At 44.6% G+C, this 19,856-nt stretch overlaps 1 protein-coding gene across 1 annotated transcript in view; it reads right to left on the minus strand.

The window, feature by feature from the left end:
- RNF149 (ring finger protein 149) overlaps positions 1-19,856 on the minus strand; it is a 30,400-nt gene that overhangs the window by 2,671 nt on the left and 7,873 nt on the right. Inside the window, exons 2-6 of the mRNA XM_081157064.1 lie at positions 14,993-15,243; positions 12,688-12,756; positions 9,727-9,809; positions 6,809-6,905; positions 3,415-3,613 (exon numbers count right to left, since the gene is read on the minus strand). Of these exons, the coding sequence (XP_081013190.1) occupies positions 3,415-3,613; positions 6,809-6,905; positions 9,727-9,809; positions 12,688-12,756; positions 14,993-15,243 (699 nt within the window). The remainder of the gene's footprint in view (positions 1-3,414; positions 3,614-6,808; positions 6,906-9,726; positions 9,810-12,687; positions 12,757-14,992; positions 15,244-19,856) is intronic.

A 19,856-nucleotide genomic window follows, 5' to 3' on the forward strand; every position in this document is an offset into this window, starting at 1 on the left:
TCAAGTAAATACGTCCCTTTCAAAGGTTCTTAAGAATATAGATGCTGGTGCTCTCCCTCCAGGGAGCACGCCGGCCTTTTCCTCCCCCTCATCCCCCACAGGCCTGTGTCTCTTAAACTCGAAGGGCCCCCACGAGACCTGCAGCCAGGGGAGCAGTGGGCCGCGGCAGTCCTGCCGGCTCAGGCCCTGATCCCGTCTCCAAGGCCCCTTTTCCTCCGACTTCCCAGGGAGCCAACAGCAGCCCCCGGCTCACTTCTTTCCTGTCACATTTCTAGGGAGCCAAAGCAGAGCACTGCCTGGGCTCTCCCTTTCGCTGCTTCTGTCCCAGCTTTAAAAAACGCTCCCTCAAAACCACCTGAAAAAATGCCTTGGGATTTGATAATCAAAATACATCATCTACTTGCAATATTGATTATCAATACTGCCTAGACCGGGAAAATTTATAGTTTTACTTTCTGCTTTTATAATTTTATGCCTGAAGTTAAAAATAAAAACAAACGTGTGTGTATATATATATACCATTGTTGTAAATTTTACATACGAGTATATATTTACCATTTACGTTTTTATTACAAAAGTGATTTTCCAAATAAAATCGCAATAGTAAAAAAAATCATTCTACTTTTAACTTATTAGCCTATCAGAATATTAAGAGGCATTGCTTGGCATATAATCATACAAATGTTCCTGCATTCATTCACAGTACCAAGAAGTTCACTTCTATTGCAATTACACTGTTAGTAAGCAAACAATATTTTTATTTTTATTTATTTTTAAATTTTTAAAAAATCCTCATTGGAGGATATTTTTTTTCCATTACTTTTCAGAGAGTGGGAAGGGGGGAAAGAGAGGAAGACACATCAATGTAAGGGACACACACTGATTGGTTGCCTCCTGCATGCACCCCAACCAGGGCCCATTGCCTGCAACCGAGGTACGTGCCCTTGGTCAGAATCGAACCCGGGACCCTTCAGTCCGCAGGCCGATGCTCTAACCACTGGACCAAACCGGCCAGGGCAGCAAACAGTATTTTTAAAGGGCCAGGCTTTTGTCTCTTTCTGAAGTGGTTAGCTTCCCTAAGATTTTTTTTGAACTTCTATTTAATTTTTGTTTTCAAATGCTGTGAAGCAGTAAGTTCTAATTAATGAAGTCTTACTACATTTGGGAATTCATGTTTTAGACACTGCTTTGACAACATCAAAATAGTATGAATTCAATACAAAAATCATTTTTCACCCAGAAGTAAGACTGTTCTCTGAGACAATGTCAACTAGTTATGGCAAATTAAAATCTGATTTTCCGACACTAACTTCCACGTTTGTTGTTCCTTTATACCAATCTCTGCTGTGTTTGAACATGCTCACGGAGTACAAAATAATTTTATCTTCTCCAAACAAAAATAGGAAATGAATCGAAATAAACCATATGGCTTTATGAAGATAAATTATTCCATGATTATATGCTTTAGAATTATACCCTCCAACAGTATATACTCTAAAAAGTTGAATTTTCTAGGTAAAAATAGTGTGAGTTCCTAAGCTGCCATAAAAACTGTATCTTGAAGTCAGAGGATTTAAACATCTCAATGCGCTTTTGCAAATGCTACCTACCTTCTGTAAAGTCAAATATACTCAAGCCAATGACATTATATGAAGGTCATGAATGCAAAAGAAATCAGTAAAAACTGACTCTGTTCTATGGCTTTAGAAAACTATGCTAGTTACTGTTATCTTCTAGTAGCACTTAACGCAACGTAGCCCTGGGCTAGGACAGACAAATGAAACACCAAATAGATTTCACATCATCTCGAGGACTGTAGGAAAAGTTATTTTTTAATGGAAAATATACTTTAGCCAAAAGAAAACCTGTCATGTACTGACTGCGAATAGCCCCTGTATGGGAGGTTCACGGGCAGGCACAGTGCAGCCTTTCCATGGCCAATACTGTCAGTCTCAAGAGGCTGAAGGCCTAGTGCATCCCTTGGAAGAGAAATTTTGAAGAAAAAGGTTTATTCCTTTTTTTCTCCTAATGTGGTTAAATAAACCAGATATCCCCAAGTAATTTCTCTGCTTACAAGTTTTATTTACACAGCAACTGTTAATAGTGGTATTTAGTGAATTCCTTGTATTTATATTTTATGTACATATTTATATTTGAAAGGTAAAGAAACTGTACAATGATAAAAATGAGAAAAAGAAATACAGTAACTCAGGTCCAATTCAGGAAACACACACACGAAAGGAAGATTGAGCTCAGGCAGGTAGAATACCCTAAGTGTGATTCCCACTAGGGCCCACAGCCCCCCTGCCAGGGCCCCCAACATGAAGGAAAGAGTTACCAGAGGCAAAGTTAACCTGAAAAGTGCAGAAAAGGCCAGAAATTTTTTAAAAAAAGAATAAAGATGAAGGAATCTGCATTGTCTTGCAAATATCAAAACATATTGTTTATAAATAACTGTTATTCCCTAAACAATATTAGGGTAATTGATCAAATACTTAGGGAAAAATAGGTTAGCTCGATCGCCCCTTGAACCATGTGGATTAAAGATTTAAATGTAAAGTACAAAACCACAAATATTAGATAAAATTTTAAATTTTCTATCTAAGCAAAATAAATCAGAAAGTCAAAGGATACAGGCCTTGGGGAAAAGGGGTGATATTTAACACATCTGACTAAGACCAAAGTGCTTAGGATCAGTATGAAAATTAGCTTCTCCACAGAAACACAGGCTAAAGATGAAATGGGAAACTCGTGAGAGAAACAAATGACTGGCAAATGGGAAAAGACGGTAATGTCACCAATAATCAGACACTGCAATTCAGCGCCGGCCGGTGTGGCTCAGCTGGCGGGCGCCCTCCTGGCACGACAGGGTGCCTGTTCCTTCCCCGGGGGCGCGCAGGAAGCAGCCCAGCGATGCTTTGCTCTCACATCCATGCTTCTTTCTCTCTCTCTCCCTCTAAAAATCAATAAAAAAATCTTTAAAAGAAAATGCAATTCACTCTATTTTACCTCTCAGAACAACAGGAAACAACCGGACAAGTGGAAAACAAATACACATAATGGTAAGAAGGGGCCACGTACTGACCGAGTCCATCCACAGGGTGTGGCCTGAAGACAGGACTATGGAAAGCCCAAAATGTACCCTCCGCAGCTACACAGAACCAGGTGCCTACTGGTACGGAAAGAGCTTCCCGCGCTCACACAGAGACAGGTTACCCAGCAGCACATAAACGACGCTCTCCCGGTCGAACAGCAAGAACTCCGAAAAGGCATTCATTCACCAAAACGACAGAACGGCATTTCCAGGTGTGAGCCCATGGCCCCCTCGCCCTTACGCTTTCCTGCATTTTAGGGATCTCCGCATCTCCTTCCAATGACGAGCGTCGGTGTGTGGCACACCCTGCGGCTACGTACCCAGCAGGGCCATGTGCTCCCCGGCGTCCTCCTTAAGGGGCCCTCGGGGCTGGGGCGCGGGCTCGGAGGCGGAGCTCGCCCCAGGCCTGGTCCCCGCGCCTCTGTCTTCGTCCTGCAGGGCGACGCTCACAGGCGCGGCCACAACACTTCCAGGGGCCGACTCCGCGGCGGGCGTCTCCTGGGCAGCCTCAAGCTCTCCCTTGGGAGTGAGAACAAAAGGAAACGTCTTTTCTAAGTTAATCGATCAAAGCTTACCTTTCAGCTTCTGTGCATAACTCACACAAAATGCTTCCTAATACGCAGAACATGGCAAAGAGCACGTGACTCCTTTACTTAACATCGTCAATGAGTCACTTCTCAACAAGCAGCTTCCTAAGACCTGACCATTTTTACTCTAACAACCACTTTCCCTTGATACGATCAAAGCCACCTTCAAACTATCTGTGGACAGGAAGGGAAGCTTTGTTACACACACTCCCGCCCCCGGAGACGATGGAATCAGCCTGCCGCCAACCACGCCGCCTTGGCCACGGCCGGTCCCTGCTCCCTCGGCTGCGCCGGTCCACAGCGAGGGCCGGGCTTTCTGAACAACACGGGGCTTCCCACTGGATCTGGTCCACTTAAAAATATCAACTGTCAATTTGCCTCTAACTACGTCCTCTCTCATTTGCTGCTTTAAATAAAATAATGGAAGGGGGGGGCGAGACTCTAGGAGGATTACTACATTCTGTCTCAAAATTTGGGGGCCATCCAGACCTTGTCTGATTAATGCTAGAGTCAAAGCCAGGCTGTGATCAGATGGATCTGCTGGGAAAGGGACTGACATGAGGGGTGGGGGTGGGTTCTGTGAGCCTGGGCAGAGACCGTCACCTGTGCTCCAAGTGGAACCCTGCAGTCCCTCCCCTGCCCTGCCCCGGGCTCTCAGGCCCGGGCCTGCCGCCTGCGCCACACTGCCACCCCACCTGTGTTCCAGAACCCCACCTCCCAAATACCGCGTACTCTGCCGCTCTCATCAGTAACGAACACCCTCAGGACATGACACCCGACACACCTCACACCATCTTGTTGAGCTGCCACACTGTCCAAACTCGCTCAGCCCACTCTGTTTTTCCCAGGTGTTTCTCCAAATACCTGCCAAGTTTAACTACCTGCCAGTCTCTAACCCCACATCTTCATACCCCTGCCAGACAAATCCTTCCACAACCAGCTCAGATGTGCCTCGAAGAAACCACTCCCTGTCCCTTCCCACATGCACTTGGCGAGTGGACGTCCTTCCTCTGGGCTCCTACAGCCTCTGCCACGCTGTGTCTGGGTGGACACCCTGGCCCCCATCAGGTCACACTGACAGCGAGGGCTGTGTCTTACTCATCGGTCTCCCCAGAGCCAAGTTCAGACCCAGCCCCTTAGACAGCTTTCCTCTGATAACTGCCGGAGAAATTAATGAAAACAACAGCGGACACAGCTGCAAACCCAAGGACCACCTCTGAGCTGTGTGGAGGATAGCCGGCTGCTCCCTGCGGTGGACATTTTCTTGGAAGCGACAACTAGTTATACTAGTTGTAGTCACTACATGAAAGCATGTCATAACTACCTATAAAATCCAACACAGGATGAGCCACTGAGCTGAAGAAGATGGCATACTTGCCAAAACATTTAAAAAAAATTAAAGACAAGTTAATGACTTAGTTTGATTTAAAGTTTCTATAAGGTTTCTGTTCTTCAAAAAGAAATTAAGCATTCTGGGGATACATATTCTCGCTTTCTGAAATTAATGTTCTCAGAAAGCAACCCAACCTTATGTAAAATGAAGAATCTTGATTTTTAATACATGAATTATATTTCCAGAAACAAAACTCATGAGGATTAAAGTCTCAATACTAATTGTTAGTGAAATTCCTTTTATACAAATTTTTAGAAATGCATAACAGGTTTAAAATCACTGACTCATGAAGTTACTTAAAACGAACTTCAGAGTGTATCTAAGGAGGGAAAAGGGAAGAATGAAAACTTTTCTGAGAAAATACCTGTCGACCTGCCTGGATGCTACTGAAACGGGCTGCCCTGCGGGTGCAGCCTCCACCTGCAGCGGGGGGTGGGCCTCTCACTGAGGAAGTGGGTTACCACGTGCTAAACAGAGCATCACTATTAAAAACTATGGATAAGGGAATGTTAGGAATTCTAGAAGAAAGACAAATTTTCTAGATATCAAAGCCAATGCGACTTATGTAAGATGCTCCCGAAGGCCGACTGTGCGCCTATGGGAGGGAATCCTAGAGCCCACACTTGAAAAATATAATTCACAGAAAATTATGCTGGCTATTAAGGTAGTGGTCTATCTTTTGAGATATGCTAGGCCAGGAGATGAGAGCACACTTTACGCATACCCGCAGCCTCGAGAGCCATTATGACTTTAAGTAGCTTTAAATGATTATTTAAAAACCACACCTCTCTGTAGTTTCTAACTGCACAATAAATGCTATGAGAAACTCTAAATATGTGTTTAGCAAGAAAATTATGTTTCACACTTATATTACTTCTTTCAAAGATCTTTATTCCAAAACTACTTACTATTTAATCAAGAACATTTGAAGACACTGATTTGATTATATAGACTCTAAAGACAATAAAAACCAGGACAGTCTGGAAGTATCTGCTTTCTTCCCTCTCTCTGCCCCTTCTGGGTAGGACAGTAGTTAAGAGCTTGGACCCTGGAAGGAAGCAAACTTTCTTCTGAAAACCGACTCCCCTTAACTGGCTGTGACCTCGCGTGAGCTGAGCATCTCCTAAACTGGAGTTTCTAGTCAGCGAAACGGAGCGTGCAGCACTCACCCCCGAGGCTGTGCGGGGCACTCGGCCACCGCTGGCTACTGGGACGTGCGCTCTCCTACTCGGCCCTAATGTCTGTTTTCTGAGGAAGGTCCCATGGCCTCTAAGGATCAAACTGAGGGAGCCAATTCAATGCAGGACACATCCGCCCCCGTGTCTGACTCTGAACCCAGGGCCCGGGAGACCTGGGGTCGGGAGACGCTGGCTCTGGCTCGCATGCAGGATGTGCACCCACAGCCAGAGAACGTCGGAGGCCCCTCCGCTGCCAACACTGTGTAAGACTTGTTTGCAAGGCTGGCCCGCACACGCACTTTCTGCAACGTGTTATCCCACAATGTACTGCCCTAAGCAACAGCAAGCTCTCTGAGGAAACATCGAGCATATTACTCTATAATCACAAATTCAGGTTATTTTTTTTGGAATGTCTTAAGAATTTGTTCTTAATCAAGAGGAAAGCTTCTTCAAAGAAGGAGTATTTAGTCCAACCCTCCTGCGTCTGGCCAATAGGACACCGCATCCCTCAGCAAGAACCGGGGAAAGATGGAATATAAACAAAAAGGCAACAAACCCAGTATCCCAGGGCTTTGATGACATCAAGCTTACACATGGGACACGTGCGGTGATCCACAAGCCATGGGTCAATGCACAGTCTATGAAAAATATGCCTAAAAAAATTAAGTTGTGTTAATGTTTTACAATCAATGTTTGTATCATATCAAGGAAACAATACATTCTACCAACTTCTCTTCTCATTACAATTAAATAACATCCAATCAACACTCTAGGTCTGTTCCCGTCCCCTCAGTTCCTATCTATTCTATTCCCACGTTAAACACGACCTCACAGGGAAATTTCCCCTTCACTCCACAAAAAAGAGCAGTTTACTTCTGCATTATGCTAGGTTGTATTTCTATGTGGTTTTCAAGCTCTTTGGGCACAAATGTGGTTTACCAACAGTAAACTAATAGCAATAAGCTAATACTAAACTGAGAGTACCTTGTATTTGTCTATAAATAACGACTCCAGTAGAAATACAGTAAAATATTAACAAATCATCTTTGGGGTGCAGGTTAAAAAACGTTTTGTCACGTTTTTCTGTAGCAAACACATCCCTTTCAGCATAAAAAACAATCACCTATGTATTTTCTTCTTTTACTGACTTGCCCTGGTTGGCCGGCTCAGGGGACGAAGGTGAGGAGCTAGGAGAACAGTGCTGGACCAGACAGCTGGGCTCCGGTACCAGTCGGGGGACTGATGCCGCGGCTGAGCTGGTTCCCGAAGCCCTGTGCACCTGCACCACAGGCTCCTCGGAGGGGCGAACCGGCCAGGGGCCAGGGGCCAGGAGCCAGGGGCCAGGGGCCAGGGGCCAGGGGCAGGGGCCAGGGGCCAGGGGCCAGGGGCCGGGGCCAGGGGCCAGGGGCAGGGGCCAGGGGCCAGGGGCCAGGGGCAGGGGCCAGGGGCCAGGGGGCAGGGGCCAGGGGCCAGGGGCCAGGGGCAGGGGCCAGGGGCCAGGGGGCAGGGGCCGGGGCCGGGGCCGGGGGCCGGGGGCCGGGGGCCGGGGGCCGGGGGCAGGGGGCCGGGGCCAGGGGCCAGGGGCCAGGGGGCAGGGGCCGGGGGCCGGGGGCCGGGGGCCGGGGGCAGGGGCCAGGGGCCAGGGGCCAGGGGCCAGGGGGCAGGGGCCGGGGGCCGGGGGCCGGGGGCCGGGGGCAGGGGGCCGGGGCCAGGGGCCAGGGGCCAGGGGCCAGGGGCCAGGAGCCAGGGGCAGGGGCAGGGGCCAGGAGCCAGGGGCAGGGGCCAGGGGCCAGGGGCCAGGGGCCAGGGGGCAGGGGCAGGGGCAGGGGCCAGGGGCAGGGGCAGGGGCAGGGGCCAGGGGCAGGGGCCAGGGGCCCACAGCAGCACAGGCAGCAGGCGCGCAGGACCGCGCCATGCACACGCCGCGTGCTTAGGGCGAGCGCTCGGCCGCGACAGCCTGGCGCAGCTTCTCGGCCTCTCCATCTTCAAACGGAAACCGACTCACCAAAGGAATTATTTTTACAAAAACATAAAAGAAACCCACTGGCCATCCTGGAAAACTCACTAAATAAAGCACAGGAGAAAATGGAGGAAAACGCTGAAACCCGGAGCCGAGACAGGCCAGGAAACGCGCGCAGGTCAAGGCTGGCTCGGCCGCGCACAGGGGCCCCGCGCTCCCTGCCGCAGGCAGCCTCGGGCCGCCCCTCAGGGAAGCATCCTAAGCATTAGTTTCAAGTCAGAAAGACTTGTCCTAAACCAGCCGAGAGTAAAAATACTTTTCTATTTTAATAATTTTCTAGAGGACATGATCACCCTGTAACACTCACCTCAACTCATTCAGTGCCCACCACACCAACCCCTATAACTGCCTACAGACTTAAGGAAACTTTTATTTTCTTATTCCGATACTCACTCATTTCCTCCACAATTACTGAGAACTTAATCTACTATAAAGTACTTATATATATTAAAATACTTTCCAAACATAAAGCAAACATAATTATATACAGAGTGGGGCAAAAGCAGGGTGGGTTACAGTTGACCATGTGGAAAATAATACAATAATTGATAAATCATTATACAAGAATAAACTGTGTTTCACATATTCACAACTGGAAACCTGTGCTTTTGCCTGCCCTGTATCAACTTGTGACTTGCTTCTAATAGCTGTGGAGTATAATTAAAACTAATCAAACTCAAACATATAAATTTGTACACCCTTCTGCTAACAAAGCAATTAAAAAGTTATCAAATTATCCCATCATTAAAAAGGAAATGTAACTTCCTACTGGTTAAAAAACCAAGCCCTGCCCTGGCCGGTTTGGCTCAGTGGTGGGTGCCGGCCCAAGGACTGCAGGGTCCTAGGTTCGATTCCGGCCGAGAGCACATACCTTGGTTGGAGGCTGGACCCCCAGCCCTGGTCGGGGCGCGTGCAGGAGGCAACCAATTGATGGGTCTCTCTCACACGTTTCTCTCTCTCTCCCCCTTTCACTCTCTCTGAAAAGCAACGGAAAAAATATCCTCTGGTGAAGATTTAAAAAGCAAACAAGAAAACCCCCAAGCCCCTAATGTACCTAGAGCAAGGGGAGGAATATTTATTTTATGCAGCCCCAGAGGACACCAAACCCAGGTGCAGACAACAGCGAAGGGCTCCGTCCCCAGCCGCCCTCCTGCCACCCCTTCCAGCCCTCGACCGGGCCCCCGCCTGCCAGCGTCAGCTCCCTGCTCCTTCCACAGCACACTGTGAAAAGCCCACCCATGGGTCTCCGCAGTCTCACCCACAGGCTCCTAAGCGAAGCGATTTTAAAGCGATACGCTACAGGAGTCCTGAAGACTGGAACGTCTTTTCTAGAGGAAAAGACCCTGAGATCATCATTACACGAGGTCTTCAAGTCGCAGAACCAAAAGACTCCTGCTGGGAGCCTGAAGCCTGTCGAGTAATTCTTAACATCTCAGGAGGTAAAAAGAACATACTTGCATGGCAGGGTTCTGACAACATCCTTCACTTTAAAATTTTCAATACACACGGCACAATTCTCAGCATCGACATCGATCCCCTGTAAGAGAAGAGAGCATTCACCAGCCTGGGAGGGACGCACATCCGCGGAGAGGCTCACGGCGCCCTGGGTAAAGCAGCGACAATTCTAGTCTACTTGGGTACTACCTGGAACTAAATGTACAATTTCTACTTGGTATTTACTTCTTACCACTATCAAGAGAATATTTAAAGAATTTGCTGAAAAGAAATGTCACTGTCTACCTAATGAGACGTGAGCAGTGTTTATATACTAGGCTAGCGTCCATGGTTTTTATATTTTAAAGTGTTCATGTTTTAAGGGCTTTAGAAATGCAAATACCTGCTTTACTATGATAAAGTTGACTATTTTTCAAATATAAAAACCTATAAAGGAAGGTTATCCAATAAGCTGCTTGTTTTCTGGAATCATTAAAAAGAAACTAGAGCACAGTCACGAAGCCTTGCTGGGGTACAGCTGCAGCTTGTGAAGGAGGAAATGCGAACACTAAGCACCTGAAAATATTTACCTCACTAGTGATAAAAGAATTACAGATTGAAATAAGTTATTTTTTTTTCACTTATCAAATTAACAAAGGTAAAAACAAACAAAAATTGCAGGGGAGGAAGCAGTCTTTGCAGGGGAGGAAGCAGTCTTATGACAAAGTTTCCACTCCTAAGAATCCATGGGTCCACCTCACCCCTCAGGCTTCCCTGGGTACCCTCAGGGTCGACCCACCTGGCATCCCACCGACCACAGCGGGTGGGGCTGGAGGTGCCACCAGACCCAGAGGGGCCAATGCACTTGTATTCCCAAGGCTCTGGGGCAACTCAGGAACCACCCATCAGTGCCCGGTGGCTACAGCTCTAGCAAGTTGATTTTATGAAACTCGATTACACGTAATTATTTTAAAATATATTTAGCTATGTGTATCACTTGTTAATAAGCAAGCAATGAAAACTGATTTTATATGTAGATATGGTTATCAAAGATTGTATTAAAATGAACTTTATAACACTTAAAATTATATGTTACAACTAAAGTAAATATCACTTAATATTTATCAGTATGCCATGCAAGAGTGATGAAATCATTTTTAAAGTCCCTAATGATTTAAAAATTTACACATTATATAAATGAGTCCACAAGAAAAGAAAAATTAGAAAACAAACTCTAGTCTCTAGAACTGGACAAGATGTAGATTTAAGACGACACTGGCTGTGTAGCTCAGTAGGTCAGAGCCTCATCCCCATACACCAAGGTGGTAGGTTCGATCCCGGTCAGGGCACGTAGAGGAATCAACCAATGCTGCGAAAAGGAGCAGAGCAGCAAAGCACTGTCTCTCTCCCCCTGCCTAAGATGAATATATATATATATATACACACACACCTATTTAAAACAACATTTTTGCATACAAGTTTAAAACATAAAATAGTCAGAAAATCCACGTATGTATCTCATGGGCCACTTACGGACCCTCTTTTCTAAACCACTATTTTGACAATTTTCAAAAAACCAGTCCATGGAAGCATATTTTCCAAAATGGTCTTAACAGAAAGAGGGTAATATCAATTTACTTATGTTCTCAAAGACTTAATTCAGTAAATTATCCATATAAATCTGTCTTCCCACTTAAGGACTGAGAATTCCTGCTTCGGAGAGTAGGAAGATTCCAAGAGGAACCTAAGACTACCTGCTGTCAAGTCCCTGGCTACACCAAAGGCATGCCGCTTGTCACGGGCATGCATCACAAGGACCTTGTTTTGTAAATCGGATGCTAACCCTAATCCTGAAGATGGGGAACTTTTTTAAACTTTTTCTGTTCAGTATATCTGCATGGCAAGAAACCCTGCACAAGCTATTAAAACTCACTGTCACGACAACGTGAAGGGTTAGGGAAGGCATGGCAGCCAAAATACAATGCCAGGGATATCTCAATATTAAAGATAGCACATAACCCATTAATATCACATTCCAAAGTTTTCAAATCAAAGGTCCGTATTTGACGTGCTGTTTCTGTTTTGGCCCTTTAAGTAGGTCAGAGGAAGAGAAAAACCATGAGTGCAGTTATTCTTTCATTTCAAGGACAGACTAGAGGGTGAGACAGATTAAGTCTCAACTTAGTGAGATAAAATGAAAACCAAAACAACTGAACAAACCTACAGCTATGTCAACATAGTTATCAGAGTTTCACGGCACAAAAACGGTCTATTAAAAGAATAAACACTGCTGTGTTAGCAACCGCTTTCCTTTTAAGGAATCTACCCTCTAAAATGCGAGGTTCTAGATTCGGGATCTGTCCTGTTCTAAAAAAGGTTCACCTCGGGTATGACTTTGGCCTGTTAAGTCTCGGGCTGGCCATGTCAAAATGTTTCTTTTGTAAAAAAGTACTTCATTTTCTCCCTGGAATTAAAGGAATCTGAGAGAGTAAACACAGTCTCGGATTCAACAGAGATGACTTGACATTTTCAAGGGTCTGTGGTAGAGACAACTTCTTTATCTTCTTTAGTCATCTGAGTCTGACCAACAGGTGGAAGTTTTCCCGATGATGGACATATTGGCGCTGTCCAGGATGGTAGCTACCAGCCAATGTGGCCAATTTAAGCATTTGAATATAGCTAGTGTGATAGAAGAAATGACTTTTAAGTTTAATTTAATTCATTTAAATTCAAGTAGCTGTGTATGCCAAGTGGCTACCTAGGTCTGAAAGGCTCGTCAACATATGCAACTGAGTTATTTCTGACAGCCCTGCTTTGAAATAAACACAAAAAATGAGTCAGGATTCACTCAACTAGTTAAAACTTCACATGTTCAGTAACTGTGAATTTAGCAGACTGGAAAAGCATTAGATACACAGACAGACATATAGTCTAGTGGAAACCAAAAACAAAACAGAAAATACAAACCACAAAAATATTACCTTTTCTCCATGCTTTACAGTGTGAAGTGGAAGCTGGCCAATAACTTTCTTGGTTTCTTTTCTATGGCTCTTAGGTAGGAGAAAAATTATTATAATTATTGAAAATTTTATGTAAAACCTGTTTTAAAAAATTCATAAAATATAAGGAAGCTTATATAAAAAATTCATTTAAAAAGCAAAGTTAAATGACTATAATGAAAATAAAACTACCATCGGTCTTAATGTACAAAATAAGCACATATAAGAGCTAACTGATGAAGAATATTTAGTTTCACTTAGCATAACCCCTCTCGGTCTATCCATGCTGCTGCAAATGAGTCAGAGAGAGACACACACCATATGATTTCGTGTATCTGTGGAATCTAAAGATACAAACAAACAAACAAAATAGAAACAGACACATAGACACAGAGAACAGACTGGTGGTTGCCAGACAGGAGGGGAGTTGGGGGACTGGGTGAAAAAGGGGAAGGGATTGAGAAGTACAGACTGGTGCTTACAGAATAGTCCCGGGGACGTGAAGTACAGCACAGGGGACGCAGTAACAGTGTGATAACAATGTGTGGTGCCAGGTGGGTGCCGGAAATACAGGGGGGTCCACTTTGTAAAGTATAGCATTGGCTAACCAGTACAAAATAATACTGAATGTAAACTGTAATTGGGGGGGGTAAGAATTCCATTTTCAATGCCATGCTTAAAGAACCCAGTTCCAATTTTTATGTTTAAATATTGGCAAGAAAGCAGTGAGCTAAGGATGCGGCTACCATCTATCAACTTCCCTAAAAGGAAAGGGGTGTCCTAGTCATCAGGTAGAAGGTGACTCAGAAATGACTATCTAAAGCCTACAAAGTCAGGACAGGTGACTTTTCAAGACAACAGAGGTAAGTGTGAAATTCTGCGCTGGAAGCCTCTGGATCTTCAGCCCCTCCCCCGCCTCCCCTCTGCTGGATGGAGACCGTTCCTCTGCAAGTAAATGGCTTTGAAAGTTGCCCCACAATGGAGAGAGCAAAGCCAACCCCCACTCTGCTCTTCACCTTAGGGCCCAGAGTTCTCTTTTTAAATATGTTTTTTTAAATTGAGTTTTAGAGAGAGAGGAAGGGAGAGGGAGAGACAGACACAGAAACATCGAGGAGAGAGAAACATCATCGATCAGCTGCCTCCTGCAGGCCCCCTGCTGGGGACTGAGCCTGCAACCCAGGCATGTGCCCTGACCAGGAACTGAACCATGACCTCTCGGTTCCTGAGTCAACCCTCAACCATTGAGCCACACTGGCTGGGTCCAGAGTTCTCTCTTTAAATAGAACCAGGTCCCCTCTACTTCATGCCTTTTGGTTTTTCCTTTATGTTTGCAAAACATGCAAAAAGTGACCTGGATTTAAAGATATCTAATTTCTGCCCCAGCTGGTTTGGCTCAGTGGTGGGAGTGTAGGCCTGTGGACTGAAGGGTCCCAGGTTCAATTCTGGCCAAGGGCATGTACCTCATTTGCAGGTTCGATCCCCAGCCCCGGTTGGGGCACGTATGGGAGGCAACCAGTTGATGTCCTCTCACACTGATGTTTCTCTCTCTCTGTCTGAAAAACAATGGAAAAAATATCCTCAATTGAGGATTAAAAATGTGTATATAATTTCCCCCAGAACAGAAAACAATACATTCTAATTTAAAAGTTATTTTCAAAAAATCATATTAATACTTAACAATTATGAGTGAAAATGATACTAAGAATAGGGTCCAGCGCCCGGCCAGATGTGGCTCAGCAGTTGAGCATCGACCTAGGATCTAAGAGATCATGGTTTGATTCCCAGTCAGGGCACATTCCCAGGCTGCGGGCTCGATCCCCAGTCGGGAGCATGCAGGAGGCAGCCGATCAATGACTTTCTCATCATTAATGTTTCTATCTCTCTGCCTCTCCCTTCCTCTCTCTTGGATCAATAAACTATATTTAAAAACAAAACAAAAGAAACGGGTCCAGCCCTGGCCGGTGCGGCTCAGTGGTTAGAGTGTCACCTGTGCACCGAAGCGTCAGAGGTTTGATTCCTGGTCAAGGGCACGCACACAGGTTGCAGGCTTGCTCCCAACCCTGTCAGGCAACAAGTCAATGTGTCTCTCTCACACCGATGTTTCTCTCTCTCTCTCCCCCCTCCTTCCCACTCTCTTTGAAAAGTGCTGGAAAAAATATCCTCAGGTGAGGATTTACAACAACAGCAAGAGAATACAGTCCAATACAACTTCAAGCAATATAGATGGCAAATATTTTACAAGCTATCTTTTAAAAAAGCAAAGTTAAAAACAGTTATCCATAATTACCTGGCTTCCAAACTGTGAGCCAGTGTACAGGAAACGCTGTATATAGTAAAATATTAGCCACGCTAACGAGATAATCATCATGGTGATGAAGGCAATAGCCACAAACACCACGGACTGGCCGCTGATGAGCTCCTGCACATGGCGCTTGCCAACCCCTATGGTCATTTTGACTTGAATTTCTTTTTGCACCAGATCCAAAATTTCTTTTCCTTTTGAGTAGCTAACCATGATGAACACTATATTTCCTGTTCCTGTAAGAAAGAACAAAGAAATCAATATAAAGAATGCAAAATACGATACAGAGAAAGTTAAAAGAGAAACATACGATTACTATGGCTCGTCCATGCATATAAATGTGAAAACTTTGATAAAATGGGTAATTTTTAAGGAAAACATAGTGATCCCCAAAGAGAAAACAGACTGATTGCATGAGATGTAGAATAAATCACCAAGAACTACCTCCCCAAAAGCAAGAGTCCCACTCAGTTTCAGAGGTGTATTCTACCACCAAACCCTTTAAGGACGAGCAACACCAATGACATTTAAATTGTTCCACAGCAGGTTTAAAAAATACATTTTAAAATTATTTCTAAGACAATAAAAACAAAATGGTAATAAAAAAACAAGCAAAAGAACCACACAGCCCAACCTCACTTATGAACATTACTACCTCACGCCTAAAGCATGTATGTGCACTAATCTCAGGGCAGCCAGCTGAGAACTTCCACATGACCACTACTATTTAACACGATCTGAAGGCATGAGCAGGAAACAAGACAAGAGGGAAAGAGAAACGGCGAAGGCGTGAAATCATCCATTTCATGAATGTAAGTTAATGCAATAACCACAAAATGTCAACAGGATTTTAAAAACCTTAAAATCGCCACCTCTGAAGTTCACTTAAGGGAAAAAAAATAAAGAATGATCAGGCAAACCTTTTAAATAGAGTTTTATTAGCCTTTATATTTAAAGTAATTAAAACAGTTGTGATAGTAACATATGAAGATGACTAGGATGGAGAATAAAAAGCCTAGAATTTAGACCTCAAAACATAAAAGAATTTAGGAAATGATAAAAGTGGAATTTCAAATCAATGGGCCAAAATGTATTATTTAAAAAAAAAAGTGTGGGGGAAACTGGGTGTTATCTGAGGAAAAAAGCTATTATCCCATCCTCACAACTTAGGCCAAAACAAATTCTGAAGATTTAGAATCAAAGATTTAAATATATTTCAAAAGTAAACATAAAAGAGCCAGAAGAAACATGGGGATTAATAACTATAAAATACTGAAGAAAAACCTTTCCAAGTATGAAAAACCACCTCAAATCTTCTTTAAAAAATAAAATAAAAAATAAAAAAGGGTTTGACCAGCCATATATAAAAATTAAAATTTTCTACATGGCTGAAGAGCAAAATCAAGGACTCAAGATGAAAAGAGCAAATGGCCAATTGGGAATATATACATGTAACATAACAAAAACAAAAAACTAACTCAGCTTCCTATAAGAAAAAGAACAATGGGAAAACAAGGGAAATGAAGTCAGTTTGCAGAAAGGAAAATACAAATGGGTTTTATTTTTTAAAACAGCAGCTTTAGTGAGATATAATTCACATGCCATGAAACTCACCCTTTTAAAGGGTACATTCCAGTGACTTTCAGTATATTTACAAATGTATGAAACCATCACCGTCTAATTCCAAAACACCTTCATCATCCCCCAAAGAGCCTGCACAGTTTCTCTCCAATAGGTGGATTTTGGACATATGAAAAGTCGTGGTCCACACAGCAGTTTGGCCGTAACCCTGCCAGAGACAAACGTGTCTGACACTCGGCTCACAGAGTGCGCCCAGACCCGCACCCGCACCCGCACCCCGCGGGGCAGGGGACCACCAGCTGCGGGGGAGGGCGATGGCCGTCCACGCGCGGCTGCTGACCAGTGAGACACATGTACGTATGTACACGTGAGGTATCTCTAGAGATACTGACCGTCAGTGTTTTTTCTAGGTTTTTGCCATCCCAATCTAAAAGTCCATCGGCAAGAAACCAGCCATGCAAGTCACAGACTGAGGCAGCGGCTGTCGGTACTGACAGAGCTCAAGCTGCACAGACGACCAGAAAGGAACATGTAAAACTCTGGGGGGCAGAGATCAACGCAGACTATCTCTGGGAGGCGGCCCCAGGGACTGGGGGACCCTACTGCCGCTGCGAGAGGAGCTGGGCATAGCAAAAATTCTGTACCATGTGCACATATTACTATTCAAAAATTAATTTAAAAATACATATATATATAATGTTCTCTGGCATGACACTAAAACCACACTGTAACACCATTTTATCTTAAGAGAGAAATTTGATCTGTAGGAAATCCACTGTGACCCTCAGCCATCGGGATTCAGTTACTGAAACACCAGAAGGGCACCCTTCTAAGTGGCTCCTGCCTGGAAGCCGATCCTACAACCTGGGCCTAAAAGCATCCCTTCACAAGAGCTGAAGTCTCAGCACTCACTCACTCTACCATGTCACCACTGGGAGACACGAGGACTGAGGCACGTCTCGCCTTCAGGAAAATAAACATCTCGTGGCTAAGAAAGACAAATACAGACACAATTATGATAGTTATACCACCTGCAATCACACGGCACTTCACAAGCTGAAAGCCTCCTATAAACCTCCTTTCTGCGGAAACCTTCAGGAACATACGTGAGTAAGAAGACCAGCGTAGGGAAGCACGTGTCCCTGTCTCAGTTAATAGCTTTTACACAGAAAACGAACTGTCTATGCCATGCTTACAGCCACATACACCACCTGGTACTGAACAATGTTCTTCGCGTGACAATGCAGAAACCTGACTCTGGAGGGCTTTCGCGTTTCTCACCCGAAGCGGGCAGAGGCCACGTTAGCATTCCACAGCCACGGGCGCGGGAATCCTGGGCTGCTCAGTGTCGTCTGGCACCTGGAAAAGCCGGGCTGGAGGAACCGGCACCGTGCCGTGCGGGGGACCCAGGCTTCCGAGCCACAGCGGGGGTCAGCCTCTCTCTGCCACCACTGTCGGGGCAGGAGAATCTGCCTTCCCTGAGAATATGCCTTCAGCTACAACATGGAGGTGAGAACTTTTCTATTTTGAGCTGTCACTGATTTAATTTAATAAGGAAGAAGAAAACAAAGAGCTGCAGGGCTGAGGCGGATCGCTTTGTTTGGGGCGACGGGGCATCTTTCCCTGCGAAGTGCATCTCAGGTACCTGGAGGACAGGAAAGCTGACAAGCGAAGGACACTGAAACCTTCTAGGCTGTGAAACCATCATAAAAACATGTTTGGGATGGTGACTGGTCCAGTTTGGTTAGTGACTGAAGGTGCTAGTCTCATTACCCCTAGTGCCTCACAAAGAAGCTGGCACACAGTAGTGTTTAGTAAATATCTGTTGAATGAATGAATGAATGAACAAACGAACAAACGAACGAGAGGTGAAAGATGAACCGAGATGAGAGAGGTTCTTCAGCACCTAAAATCTCAAGTGAGGGAGGGGTAAGACAACTAACACTCGGCATCAGAAGGACACCCTGAACTGAAAACACTTGTCATATCAATCTGAAATTTTCCACCTAGGAAATTAATCTTAGTTTAGCAAGTTAAAAGAAATCATTAAAAAAAAAGTTCTGTGCCTAGGATGAAGATAAACCGTGTGCTGTGTGTACTGTAATTACACCAAGACTCCTTCTGGGAACTACTTTAAATTAATAAAACTCAGAATGAAGACTCATTCTATCCTGTGACTTGCTTTCCTGGGACATTTTGGGGGACAAAGAGGAGGCAGGGCAGTTGGGTAAAAATGCACTAGCCTGGGTCACCACCCGCACAGCCTCAAGGGAGCTTGCTGGCCCTGCCCTTCTCCCCTGAGGCATCTCTGTCACTCCCAGGGAGCCTCAGTGGCATATGATGGCACATCACAATTTATTCTCAAACTAAATACCTGGATTTCTTCACAGAAGGCACACACACCCAAAGACTTGGGATGGGTGAGAAAAAGTCCTTAGAATTATCTTTCTTCCCTAGGCCTTAACATTGCTACCAACCATATTTGACTAAAAAAAGTCATCTTGTGCAAGTCTCCTCCATGCTCCCCAAATCTAAACACACCACCATCAGACAGGAGAACCTGAGGCAGTCTGCTTTATTTTTGTCTTACACTTAGCACAAGGCCTTCGCACACAGTACATCATCAAAAACCTACGTAAAAACAATAATAAATACCAAATAAAGTATTCTTTAGCAAGCCAAATTATCCATAGAACTCTTCTATGCCAAAAATAAAATTGGGTGTATTTTTATTTCCTTTCAAATTTCTGTGTTCCTCCTACCACCTTGTCAAAAACAAACAAACAATAGTTTCAAAATTCTAGAGGGTGAGCTTTGAGTCTATTGTACCATTTCTCCTCCCAAGGAAACTATTTAAAGTAGATTTCAACATTCTGTTGAAGGAAATAGGAAGTACTGAAATATTTAAAGTAGTGGATTAGATTTCCGTTCTAGAGAACTCATTCAGGGAGCAAGAAATACATTTTAAAGTTCTAGCAAGAGAATTCCACGAACTTTCAGGTTTTCTTTTTTCCAATAATGTAACTTGCATACCTTCTCCACCTTTTTCCCTTGACCTAGAGACTTCCTGGTTAAATCTTGAAGGTTCAGCATAAGCTCAACCTAAGGCGTGGCTTTTCAGTACCACCCATCCCTTTGAGTATGCAATGCACCAAAGCCTCTTAGATATGCCTCTTTTTATGTGCCTCCTATAATTTCTTAATAGATCTCTCTCCCTCACTAGCCCAGCACTACCTGTTCTTATTTATTAGTTTTGCAGCCCAGCATG

Source organism: Miniopterus schreibersii (genome assembly GCF_964146895.1).
Source record: "Miniopterus schreibersii genome assembly, chromosome: 13".
Taxonomy (NCBI): domain Eukaryota; kingdom Metazoa; phylum Chordata; class Mammalia; order Chiroptera; family Miniopteridae; genus Miniopterus; species Miniopterus schreibersii.